The 14,285-nt window shown below is 43.7% G+C and overlaps 1 protein-coding gene across 1 annotated transcript in view; it reads right to left on the bottom strand.

The window, feature by feature from the left end:
- Positions 1-14,285, bottom strand: part of reck (reversion-inducing-cysteine-rich protein with kazal motifs) — a 99,445-nt gene that overhangs the window by 56,155 nt on the left and 29,005 nt on the right. Inside the window, exon 2 of the mRNA XM_080794150.1 lies at positions 8,120-8,178. Coding sequence (XP_080650276.1) covers positions 8,120-8,178 — 59 coding nt within the window. The remainder of the gene's footprint in view (positions 1-8,119; positions 8,179-14,285) is intronic.

Below are 14,285 nucleotides of genomic sequence, written 5' to 3' on the forward strand. Positions count from 1 at the left end.
AAAAAACGTGATCGGGACATCCCTAGTATCAATATCATGATATTAGACTGGATATTGTTTGTGATTTTGGATATTGTACTATTGTTGCGACCGTAGGTCGCAGTTAACTATGAAATTGTGCATTTCCGGTCAGTCAGTCAGTCAGTCAGTCAGTCAGTCAGTCAGTCAGTCAGTCACTCACTCACTCACTCACTCACTCACTCACTCCCTATCCCAGATGTCATCAATATTAAGCCCATGATATATAGATACTCTGTTACAAGAATTCAATATGTAGTACTTGAGTAAAAGTACAAAAGTGCAGGCTTCAAAATGCAGGCTACTAGAGTAAAAGTAGGGGAGAGCCGCCACGGATGTAACGCGTCACGGTTGTAACATGGACGTTATCTCTTGATTGGTCAACGCCACCATGACGCCATCGCGTCAGTATGTGTACAGCAACGTACTCTACGTGCCCAGGAAGTTTGAAGGTTTACCTTCACCCTGCGGGGAGCTATTGGCGAAAAACTGACTTTTTTCAAAATGCGTATAATTTTACACCTGGAGTATTTGTGTGCTACAATTTTTTTCTTTGGTGTTGGTGAATAAAAATCCACATGGATGTCTTCATGCTTATGTTCTTCATTAGTTTGCATCGTGTTTAGACGGAATTCACGTTCATTCTGGTCTGTAAGCAACGGCAAAGAAAAAAAAGGAAGGAGGGTCAATGTGTTACAAATGGTCCGCTTCCATTCAATGCCATTATATGTAATATTTACATATTTGACATATTGGCCAATATTATATGTTCTAAAATTGTATTGTATTGTGTAGTGTATTCTAAAATTAGTTTAGGGTTGTATAACATTGTACAACTCAATCAATCAAACGTTTGTTTAATCAATGTATTTCCCCATTGAACTGAAAAAAAAAAGCCCAAACTGGTACACCCGATACTATTTAATATTTCCCAATATGTTTGATACATTTTCTTATCACATCCATGGTATGAAAACAATGCTAAGGAGTTGCTTCAATGAAATATAATTGCTTTAAGCTGAAAACGATATGTTTAATGGTGTTTTTTAGCGTTGTTACATTTATACTCCATGCTGTTACAATTAGTCCGACAGGCACAACAAATGTAACACTGGAACAGCGTCCACTTTCGGTTTAATAACTCCCGACCTGTTTGATCAATTAAAAAATAAAAAGTGGTTTATGGAAGCAGACAAGTGTAGGTCCGTTGCCTGAAAATGTAGATAAACGGATCTCAGAGTAAAAAAATGAAACGTGCAAAATGTTACATCCGTGACGGCTCTCCCCTACTACTCATTAGGCAATGTATGAGTGTCCAATGTTTTCACGTTTTCAAAGTTTTCATTGCATTTCGAAATGTTCTTGAACCAGAAGGAGCAGCAGTGTGCGGGCGTCCCTCCTTCTTCGTCTACTGTCTGCAGGCGTCATTGCCACATTGGCTTGTGGTGGACGTATATTTGTCAACATTTCATTTTTGCCGTGGACATACACAATGAGTGGACAGAAACACATAAATAGATACAGTAGCTCTGAATGACCTCAATAGGTCTGTAACTCCGAGAGTGTTCAAATGGAACCAAATGGATCCATTTGGTTCCATTTGAACACTCTCGGAGTTAAGACGGTCTCTTCAAATGAAACATTTGAGTAGTGGACTCCTAATGTGCCTTTAGTTGTCACAATAAATGAGTGTCATACATAATTCTGAAGAAAACCTGGAGACTTGACAAAATGAGAACATTATAATAGTGTGTAAAACGGAAAATCTCGAATTTTCCACGGACAAGACCAAGTCTTTGCCGTCCGTGTACGTGGTGACCCCTGGACTACTGCCTTGTTGTGCGCCTGCTTACGCACCTGCACTAAATCGTAACCGGGTGTGCGGAAGTATTCTCTTCACAAGCTCAAAGTTGCAAAAAAAAAAAAAGGATATCCAAGTGTTCAAAAGTTCAAAAGAAACACATTTGATGCCCAACATGACTTGGAACCTCGTCATGTGTGTATATATAGAGATTTGAACCCTGGTCTTCCGCATGGTGTGGTATTAAGGCAAACATCTAAACCGCTAGTCCAAAGGGGGATTCCCCATTTGGTCATGGAGCAGAGGCTGTGTGAGCTCATCATCATCATCATCTCACTCATCACTGTAGGCGTCATGAGAAGGTTGGTTGGCCATCATTGGCTATGAGACGAGAACAGCATTGCACTGTTGTTTTTTTATCTATAAGGCCTTACTCAAGAAATTGCCTAACTATATCTTTGCAGCCTATTACATCCTAAAGTTGGCCATCGTCACATCCGTTCTCAAGACTATACTTTGTGTTAAAAGTTCCTGATATTAATTCTGAACTGGGTAAGACTGCCTTTCAATAATATGCATGAATAAATAAAGGTGAAAGAAAGAAACACTGCTACAGTACATGTCCAGAACTTTTCTGAAACCTGGGGGGATAAATAGAAAGAACCCGTGTTCCAATGGAACTAATGCAGCTATTATTTTTTACAACAGGCTCCTGGCAATACTTTTGCACAAAGAAACGGGGCATTCAGTTATTAAAGGACCACGTCACCACTTTTCAACAAAACTTCATACAGTATAATTGGTATATACGTAGTTACGACATTGAGGGGGCAGAAAACAGCCCGGTCACGTGGTTCATGTACTCGCGCGAGCCCATAGACTCCAATGCATTCCGTAAACGTCCCCTTGTCCCTTTTCAATAGAAGTCTATGTAGAAGAGACTGGCCTCATGAAGTGAACGGAGTTGTCGTAACTCTGTCTTACTCTATGGCTCTGATCACGATAAAATAGCACACATTTCTTCTACTCGGTCTGCAGTCTCATGGGAAGGGGCTGTGGGCAGTTCTGAAACTCGTCCGCCAGTGACATCATCGATGGTGAATCCAAGCTAATAGAAACGGCAGGCTTTCTATTTCTGAAAAGTTTGCAATGCAATAATGGAAGCCATATCGTTCTCACGGTATAATACAAATCTAAATGTTCTTTAAAAATATATAATCTAGACAAAGATCTGCTTATAACGATGATGTCACTGGTGGACACGTTCCTGAACTGCCCATAAGTCCTTCCATGCGACACAGACCGAGTAGAAACAAATTGTGGTATATTTTATCACGAACATTATAGTGAGGACCAATTATATGAAGATGGGTTGAAATTGAAAAGTGCGGTGAAGTGGTCCTCTAGCGAAAAAGGTTGAAAAGTCGAAAACGAGTGCGTGCATGCTTGAGTGTGTGCACACGCGTGTGTATGTATGTGTATGTGTATGTGTGTTTAACAACTAATTTGAAACACTGATAAGAGAAGGACACTGTTTAGCCTGCCGGTTATTATCTCATTTGACTCTATAGACAGGAATTTGTGGAGAGCATGGGAATTATGTCTCATCAACCCTCAGGCGAACGCACGCACGCACGCACGCACGCACGCACGCACGCACGCACTCCCACGGCAAGCGTCTGTGAGAATGGCTCCATTCCCAGCAGCCTGTGGTTGAAGTGTGGAGTCGTGAAAATAAATGAATTGCCCGAGATTTACAGCTTCACACATTCTGACACGCGCACACGTGCACACGTGCACACGCACACACACACACACACACAATTCATCCTCTGACCCCTGAACTACCCCCACCGTAAAACTTCTGTAAAATCTAATGAGGAACAAGGACTTTGTCCCCAGTTTGACACGCCAACCGACACCAACAAACCCAACGCCCAAATTAGGGCTGTCACGATGATGAAATATCCTTCTGCCTATATGTCATGTCCTATAGTATGAGCCAATAGGGGAAGGGGGTCCACGTCACATGATTCCCCTTGTTTGACCCCGCATCACCATTGACTCCGGCGGCAGTGTTGCCAACAGAATGCACGAATGAAAAGGCAAGCGAAGAAGAAGTCCCCGTGAACAGGAAGTAATAATGGGTCATTTCCTTGGGGTGGGCGCTATAGTCTCTAATCTATCGCTAGAAGCGCTAATATAATGACCGTGAGGTCGCGCTGATTTTGTATTAACCCATTCTGGACACAACGAGGAAGCAAGCATTGCCTATATAGCGACGGAGAAGCGGCCAGCCGACCACCCATTCAATATAAGATAAGAGTATTAGTTCTGGATTAAAATGAATCGATATAAAAGACGAGAATTCTCGTTTTGGCACTGCAGTCAGGTTTAAGCTCTATATACAATCTCGAACCTGGCATATATTGTGTTAAGGCTCTGTTCCATCCTGGTCAAACGGAGTCAGGGTGCTGCTATTGTGCATGTCGGCTCACTGGATCGAGGGGGGTATACTTTATTTTATTTTTTATATATACTTTTTCTTAGCCTTTTTGCCTTTATTGATAGAAACGGGGAGAGAGATGGGGGGGACACACAGCAAAGTTTGTCGGAAATCGGGACTCGAACCCGCGACACACTGTCATGCTTGATTACCAGCCAAGGTGCCTGGACCGCTAAGCCGGCCCAGGCCAGAGTATTTACAATCGGTGGCTGAGTCGGCATAAGCGAACTTCGCAACACTCGACGCGTCATCTCTCTCGCTTTAAGCTCGCTCGGTGGTGTATCTCGTGGCTCGAGTTCGCTTGAGACGGCGGGCCTCCGTCGCGCTCTGAAACGATAAGAGTATACATTATATAATGACTATAGCCCAGGCTGCCAGAATAGGGTTTTCTGGCTGTGTTAGAATGTGATAATATACATGGGTGCACCACTACTTCCTACTACAAGCGCTCCCTAAAAACTCTGCTACGGACACAACATCAGCGTACTGGGGTGTGTAACTGAGTTATGGCCGGGGGTCCTTGAAATGAAATAGTTTGAGAAGCATTTAAATGGAACAGAGCCTTAATTGGTATTATCGGCAACACCTGTGAATAATAAGTCGGAAGAGTCCCGGAAGAGTCATTTACAAAATTGCGTAGTGGGCCCCTTGATGATGTGCATAGAGAGAATACTATTTACTATGAGAGTTCTTCACACAAACACACATGTTTCAAAATAAACGAATCCAGGCTAAAAATAAAATAAACATAATTGGTCCCAGAAAATGACTATTAAAGTTCCAAGTGTGAGCACGTGCGGTCCACCTACAAACAGTGCCAAGTGTGAGCACGTGCGGCCCACCTACAAACAGTGCCAAGTGTGAGCACGTGCGGCCCACCTACAAACAGTGCCAAGTGTGAGAACGTGCGGGCCCACCTACAAACAAAGTGCACGGAGCGTGTAGTTGCAGTCGTTTCATTTACGACTGTATAACGACGAGGCCAGGTGCGAGGAGCGTGGAACGAGCTTTAATGTAATCAGGTGTGGATGGAACCAACCGGCTCTCGGCCAGAGTTGCCAGATTCTACGAGCAGGTCTAAGGAAAACAAGTCCAAAACAAGCCCAACGAGGCCACATAATATACTGTACAGCACTTTAAAACAACGTTTTTTTGGACACACCACAACTTATTCGTGTATCCCAAAGGTAAACGTTCCTGTGACCACCGCGCTCTGACTTATGGTGCGTTACCAGTGTTTTAAGCATTATGTTATACTTTAGCTGTCAACGAATATAGCTCATAGTTTGTATATCTGTCAGGATTTAGAAGACATCACCAATTCTTCAACATTGTAGAATAGGTGAAGAGGTCATGCACACACCATCAAGAATCAATTCAACAGGTTTATTTCTCTACATCAGTATCCCCAAAGGTCAAATTAATGTGATTTAATGGCGGGTGATTATGGGGGTAAACATGAAACACTGTCATAAACCATCATCGGGACATTTCACCGCGCTTTTATTTTGCAGGGTATAATATGGATGCTGGGAGTTAAGTGGTTAACCACCTCCTCGTCCAAGGAAGAAAGGGGAAAAAAACCCTCCACACCTCCCCGCAAAAAAACCCACTAAAAAACCCACTAAAAAACCCACTAAAAGCAGCCGGGCCTGCGAGAAACATGCAGAACAACAAACGGAGCCGACAGAAATGTGCTGGCAGATAATCAAAGTGGGGAGAGAGAGAAAAAAGAGAATCCCCAAAAAAGGCAGAAGAAAGTTAAGAGTGTATGCGAGGAGTAAATAAATAGTGGGCCGGGCTGCATGGCTGGCAGACATCACAGCTCTGTGCTCCTTTACACAGCTGACACGAACGAGCAGCCAGAGAGGTATCAAAGCAACAGCCAAGCATGTGTCTGATGATGATGATGATGATGCACCCATTATGGCTGAAATGACACTGGAGATGACATCAGTGTATCAGTGTGTATATATCTATACTTAGGCCGAAAAATAGAGCGTCATTTTGACAAATAAACATACATGCAAGTGTGCACAGCATGCAGGGTGGCGGCAGTGGCTCAGGGGGTAGAGTGGGCCGGATGGGAACCGCAAAGTCGCCAGTTCGAACCCGGGCTCCCCCAGAGTCGGCCAGTGTCCTTGAGCAAGACACTGAACCCCTAATTGCTCCCAAGGTGCAGGTTGGTGCCTTGTATTGTTTCCTCTGTCATCTGTGTGTGAACGTGTGAATGCGGGTAAATGGTGCATTTAGCGCCTTTCTCCAAGGCGCTTTACAAAGATTGTGCGTTACATTCACACACCGGAGCAATTAGGGGTTCAGTGTTTTGCTCAAGGACACTTTGACACTAACTCTGGGGGAGCCCGCGGGTTCAAACTGGCAACCTTGCGGTTACCATCCGGTCACTCATACCCCTCTGAGCCACCGCCGCTGAATGTAATGCAAAATCTCTGTAAAGCACCTTGGATAAAGGCGCTATACAAATGCACCATTTACCATGATTGGCACCCCCATACAGTATGTACAAAGTCTGATCGGGCCCTACAACCCGCCTTGCGCGCTCAGAGCATAGCCAACACAAGGAGGCTGTCAGAAAATACACTAAGACAACGCTCCACACGTCACTCCCCCTCTTGCTCCAACTTGGAATGAACCTTTCCGTTACAATCAGAAGAACTGCAGACTCACTCCCAAATCTTCCACCGTATAGTCTGAAAACACCACGTCTTCAGACTCCATCTTATAGCCCGTAGCACTTGCTCTATAGCCTCGACGACCTTACAGGTGTACAGTATGTGCAAAAGGCTCAATTCATGTCATTTAGACATTGTATGTAGACATAGCACTCTTTTCCTTTCAGCTTTTGCCTTCAGGGGTCGCCACAGCGAATCATCTGCCTCCATCTCACCCTGTCCTCTAAGAGGCCTCCTCTTCTCTCACACCAACCAACTTCATGTCCTCTTTCACTACATCCGCATACATCTTCTCTTTGGCCTTCCTCTATAGGTCTCCTGCCTGGCAGTTCCAACCTCAACATCCTTCTACCGATATATACTCACTATCCCTCCTCTGCACGTGTCCAAACCATGTCAGTCGTGGCCTCTCTGGCTTTATCTCCAAAACATCTGACATGCGCTGTCCCTCTGATGTGCTGTACTTCCTGATCCTATATCCATCCTTGTTTACTCCCAGAGAGAAACGCAACTTTTTAGTCTCTGCTTCCTGTCTTTTCCTCAGTTGCGACTGTTTCTAGCACTTAGACTATAGTGTATATTATATAGTGATTTAGATATTAATTTAGAGGTCAAGTTCATGGAGTTATTTATAAGTTTCTCTCTCTCTCTCTCTCTCTCTCTCTCTCTCCCCGGGCCGTGCGGCAGGTGCAGCTGCAGTGATTATGGTAAGGTTTCACCCACAATGTGCACCAACGTGTATCCCTCTGCACTACACGAGGCTTTGTGGAGAGAGCAGCATTGATGCCATGGAGAGAGATAGAGAGACAGAGACAGACAGACAGAGAGAGAGAGAGAGAGAGAGAGAGCATCACCTGCTCCCAATTCAATCGGGAGAGGGGAGGGGAGGGGACATCTTATTCTAGCTCTCTCTCTCAGCGCTGCACATCAAAGAGTGCGGAGGGACAAAGAAACTTTACACACTCTCTTCAAAAGGGAATCTTCAAAAACTCTTTTGAGAGAGACCAACTATGAGGGTCTTGTGCGTGCGTGCGGGCGTGCGTGTGTGTGTGTGTGTGTGCGTGCGTGTACATGTGTGTGCGTGCCCGCATTTATTCTTACCTGGTCACATGCTTCTCTACATGGCGTGAACTCTGCAACGTGGTGGCAACATGACGGGTCTGCAGACAGACAGACAGACAGAAAAGAGAGAAAGAGACACAGTCAATTGATTTGGTTTTGCTTCTCACATTTCTTGTATGCCTAAAAGGGACATGGGAGAGATAATAGTATGTGCAGTAGATAACAGTAGCACAGTTTCAAATGTGCACCCTATGGCCATGCAGAAAAATAATGAAGTCTGCGTGTTTGACTATCTGGGTTTGGCTGGATTGCTGAATTCCTAATGCTTTGGTGCACTTCCTCTCCTTGTGGAGAGATGGGGAGGCTGCGTGGAGAAGTGGCTTTGTAGTCCAGGAAGGAAGTGAGACCACATTTTCATGAAAGATTTATTTGGGTCATGAACATGCATGGCGTCATGACAGAAATATCTAAAAAATAATACATATTACACGCCAGCAAAGTGTTTCTTGTGTCCTAAACATCATTAATAAAATAAGATCTGGTTGGCAAAAGGGGTAAAGTGGCCCTTTAAGAGGCAAATAGAAATAGAGTAGTCGCAGAGGTGGTTTTCCTATTGGCCCAACATTACTGCTACCATGTTGGGAGTATTGTCAAACTACTGTGGCTTGGCTTCAGGGACGTGCAGAGAGTATTACAGAGGCACATGCGGGGGCCGGTGCACTGCAGCATGGCTGGGATATTACAGAGCCTGATATGAGTGTGTGGTTCAGTTCCACCAATTTCTGCGTCGTTAAATGTTGTATAAGAACATATGACAGGTTGTTGGGGGGGGGGCACGGCCCGCCACTGGTTTACAGCAGACACGCATCATTTCAGGGAATCAAGGAACACCCACACGCACACTGTTTGGAATGGAATTGCTCAATGAAGATACACAAATTATAGCCAACGTTTTGGTCAAGGACCGACGCTCTTGTACACACGAGCCTGTGAGTGTGTGTACGCGTGCGTATCAGTGGTGTAAAATAACTAATTAATTTTACTCAAGTACTGTACTTAAGTAAAAAAAAAAAAATAGGTATTTGTACATCACTTGAGTATTTCCCATATACTTACTTCTACTCCACTAGAGTCAAATATTGTACTTTTTACTCCACTACCATTTATTTTTCCACCACTGGTGCGTGTGTGTGTGTGTGTGTGTGTGTGTGCGTGTGCGTGCGTGCGTGTGGTCTTGGACTCTCCAGTGCGGAGAGATGAGTCAGAGGACGTGATTGAAGCCAGATCAATCCTCCATATCTTAATCATCCCGCAGGCTCTGATTCCGCGCCATGCAGCAGAGCTCCAGGGATTTCAAAAATTAAAAAATTCTGTGATCTATTTATTGTTTGTTTTTTTTGTTTTTTTGTTATATATACGGTCTGTGTTTTGTTGGGTGTTGGATGTTTTACGACGGACCACAATGGAAAGGAACGTTGGCTTATTTTCATACTTTTAATTATTTTTTGGTTGTGATGATGATGAACCCAGTTTGGTGCTTTATTCAATTGGTGGTGAATGATACACAGGCTTTTAACTGTTGCCCAGATATTCTATTTCTAGTGTAGTTTAAGGCTGTGGTTCTCAAACTTGCAAGGACCCCCTCTAATTCAATTCAATTCAATTCAATTGAGCTTTATTGTCATGAGAGTATACAGTTGGAGGAGGTATATAGCATTTTTTTTAACAAGAGCTATTATGTCACGTTGTGTCGGACTATTGGTTGTCGGACTATGTAGACTGTACTGTACTGTACCGCACTGTACCGTACCGTACTGTACTGCCGCTCACCATGCACCCGTGGATGTGCTACACCGTAGTCTGCACTGTGCTCTGTAATGTTACACTAAAAACTACTGGTGTTACACTAAACACTCAGCTTCCCATCATGCACCTGTGCACAGTGTGAAGCTCAACAGTGCCACTTTGTCACATGTTGGTACTCTAAACAGACAGAGGGACACACATTTGCTGTTCCTTGGAGTGGCTGGCACCACTCATAAAAAAATAAAAATGCTTCTATCTGTGATTTATTTTCCCAAATTAGTTTTTTAGGGGGGTGAAAAAGGGGGCGCTTTGAGTGTTTGTGTAAACACAAACATTGAAGACGAGCTCACAACGCCTGCCTTGCAGCGTTCAAGTGGTTCAAAGACACACACACAAAAACAAATTCCCTAGCCCTATCTATATAAGATTTCGCTTCCCCCTGTAGTAACGCTGAGGACCCCCTATGGCAGTGTTTCCCAAACTTTGTAATGTCAGGGACGCCCAAATTGACACTCATTAGTCCGCGGACCCCCATTTCAAGAGATATGGCAGCGACCCCCATAAGAGGGTCCATTTGTACACTCTGAGTTACAGACCCACAAGGGTCCATTTGGTTCCTAACTATCATACAGCTGGGGACCCCCTGCAACTCTCTCAAGGACCCCTATATGGGAAGCACTGCCCTATATGGGACACATGCAGACCCCCATGTTGAAGACCCCTGGACTGCAGGGTTTGAGAGGCAAAAACTCAACGTGGAACTGCGAACACACAAGATGCTACAAACCCTGGCATAGAGACGGACACACACGCACGCACGGAAAGCATGCACGCACGCACCTAACCCATTCTGACCGGGCACCCATTTTGGTGTTAGCATCATGTTATGCTTTACCTATTGAAAAATAGCAGATCTACAAGCTCATATCGCGCCACCGAGTGGCGCGATACGAGCTTGTAGGTCTGCTATTTTTAAAAAATTCGAAGAACGACTGACATTTTTAGAATCTGATCTCAGGTCAGAATGGGTTCATCAGACCAGTGTGTGTCCAGTGGAAACCTCGTATGAATCTGATCTCAGGTCAGAATGGGTTAAACACGCACGACAAGGCCGTGCTTGGCAAGCAGCAGAGCTGCAAAGCCACAGCCCCAGCTGAGTCTTCCAGTAAGCAGCTTGGCACAGCACAGGCTAGTAGCGCTCTGTCAACACACGGGTCCCCACCTCGAAGCACCACACACACGCACGCACACACGCACGCACGCACGCACTCGGCATGATGTCAAGGCACCAGCACTCTTAGCAATAGACTGCAGGCAAATAGATGGGGGGAGAGAGAGAGAGAGAGAGAGAGAGAGAGAGAGAGAGAGAGAGAGAGAGAGAGAGAGAGAGAGAGAGAGAGAGAGAGAGAGAGAGAGAGAGAGACCACAGTTTTTTTTTTCTGGCTTTGCTTCTTTTTTGTATAATTTGATTGCAAACTTGTATGCTACTTAAATATTCTTGAGGAAAGAATGCTGCTATTTGTCCCAAAGTGACTGCAAAAAAAATGCTGCTATTTGTTTCTAAATAACATGTTTATAACGAATCAACGAGGCAATGTGACATAACTCTGTTTACAAAAGTCTGTACCCCCTCCAACTGTGCTTATATATACTTTCCCCATTTCAGACACAGTTTGTACTATATTTCGACACTTGCTTTGGCAATGTAAACGTATGTTTTCTCATGCCAATAAAGCTCCTTTGAATTGAATTGAATTGACAGGTTCAGACAGACAGACAGACAGACAGACAGACAGACATGTAGGCAGGCAGGCAGGCAGGCAGAGTGTGTACACAGTTGATGTTGTAGGGTGTGTGGATGGAAGGTATAATTGTACACAGCAGGGCGAGTGGGATAGAGTCTATCATTATTTTGGGAGGGACTCTGCTGTCCCGTCCTCAAACCTAATGCCTAATGTCTCCATGTCGGTGCAACACCAGGGAATCACACTCGCAACCTCACGAGGAATGTGTATCTCTTTACTTGATCTGTTTATTTGGACGTGGACAAGCATATTCATGAACACTATGAACATCATGAAGAAACTTTAGAAATTTAGCAAAGATGCAAAGTTTCTTCCACACAAAACACAAAAACGAAACAGGTAGGCAGTGGTGCACATTACCGGCAGTGGTGTAGTAGTAGTAAAATCTTAATATCAGACAATAATACATATGCTGCAGTATAGTGGAAAAATAACTCGACCTGTATCACAACCTCTTCTTCTCCTGTCTGAGTCTTTGTCCCTCTTATCTTTAGCATCACACCGTCTCTCTTCCCTCTCATCCAGTGTTATGTTCACATGCACTGCTGCCTCAAACCGGTTCAAATGTCAAGGATTGTGTTTTTGCCGTCGTGGACATCATAATAAATCAGTGCTATTGAAGAGACCCTTGGCCTTTATACGTCTGCATGTGGATGTTTTTGTTGAATAAATATCGAACCAATGGAAAATATCAAAAAGCGCTTCAGACCAAAAACCTCCTATAGTTCCACGGGATCCTCAAACCACGTAATAGAGATGTTGCTTAACTTTTTTTCTTCATTTTCGGAAAAGTTTATATTTTGGACATAGCTGGTGTCTGCCACAATGCCACAACGATATACATTTTCAGATGGGCATTCCGTGGGCCGAATAGCTATATAAATAATTAATATTCGGGGGTCCTTGACATGAAAAAGTCTGAGAAGAACCTACTGCACTGGAACACCCAGCCGAGCCGAGCCAAGCCAAGCCAAAACCGATGTAATCCTGCGTTGTGCCACCCAGATACACTCAGCCACAGCAACGTGTTCAATGTCCATCTGTAACCAGATTTGGACTGAGGGGCTGCCATTGGACTTTTTGTAATTTTCTCTTTTCTGTCATATTACGGAAGCAGGGAATCATAGCTTCAAATTGACATATCGTTTGTTCAGTTTGACCCACCATAGTTTTGAAGATATGTCTTGCAGAAAACAGCGGATTGAGAAAGCAGGCTTGAAAGGTTCACTGTGTCAATGTCAGACATGCCCTCCTAGTATGTGAAGACTCTGCCTGTGCTGTTAACTAATTTTGGATACAAAAATGTATTAAAATCATTTTTTTTCTCCTCTGGTGAAAAGCTGGAGGTTGCACACTGGCAGCCTTCTGCAGTGATCTGGTTACATATAACCTAAACCTTTTTAGCTTAGCAGCCGCTTGAAATACACCACAGAGAGCTGCAATGCGCTTCAGTGTTGGAGTTTCCAATAGAGCGTTGCAGTCCTTTTTTTTTTTCATGACGACGACCAGGCCCAGGAAATAATTCCCCATGCATTTTTCCCATTTATTTAAAGCTCTGTAAAGCCTCGTACAAAGCCAACTCCAGTCGTGACAAATCATGACGACAAACACATTTTTGGGGGCCCTGACAAATAATTGGAAAGAAGAAAGAAACACATTTTTTGTTGTTGTTTTCCTTCTTTGTAATTATTCTTTTGGCCCAAAATATTGTGTTTTCTTCCATGATTTGTCACGATCCGAGTTGGCTTTGTTCGAGGCTTATAAGGTATTTAAAAAAAATACTTTTTGAAATGTCTATGGGAAAAATGCATGGGGAATTATTTCCTGGGCCCTGGTGGTCTCGTCGTCATGAAAGGGGGCCGGAGTGCGACGCTCTATTGGTGGTGGAAAAAGTACTCGCAAGTATCTCACAATTCAACATGCACTTGAGTAAAAGTATTGGCAAGTATTGGTATCAAAATGTACTTGTACTCATCATGTAGAATGTCCCATTTCAAACTTGCAAGGACCCCCCCCCCCCCCTCTAATTAAATTCAATTAAATTAAATTGAATTAAATTAATTTGAGCTTTATTGTCATGAGAGTATACAGTTGGAGGAGGTACAGCATTTTTTTAACAACAGCTATATGTTTGTCACGTTGTGTCGGACTATTGGTTGTCAGACTATGTAGACTGTACTGTACCGTACTGTACCGTACCGTACCGTACCATACTGTAACATCTTTTGAAAATAGCAGATCTACAGTACAAGCTCTGCTATTTTCAAATGGCCGAAATGTACACTATGGGGCTGAAGTGGTTAGTGTATATATGTTTTGCAATAATAATCCAAATCTACAAAGCAACTAGTAACTATAAAGTTTTCAATTATATGTAGTGGAGTAAAACTACAATATCTGGATCCAAAAGGCTAGTGGAGTAGAAGTAAAAGTATTGGACATTGGAAATACTCAAGTAAAGTACAAATACCTCAAAATTAGTGGTAAATGGTGCATTTATATAGCACCTTTTATCCGAGGCACTTAGTTTACATATATTGTGCATTACATTGCATTCACCCATTCACACACACACATTCACACACATCGATGGC

Source organism: Protomyctophum bolini (assembly GCF_963924005.1).
Source record: "Protomyctophum bolini genome assembly, chromosome: 21".
In the NCBI taxonomy this organism is placed as follows: domain Eukaryota; kingdom Metazoa; phylum Chordata; class Actinopteri; order Myctophiformes; family Myctophidae; genus Protomyctophum; species Protomyctophum bolini.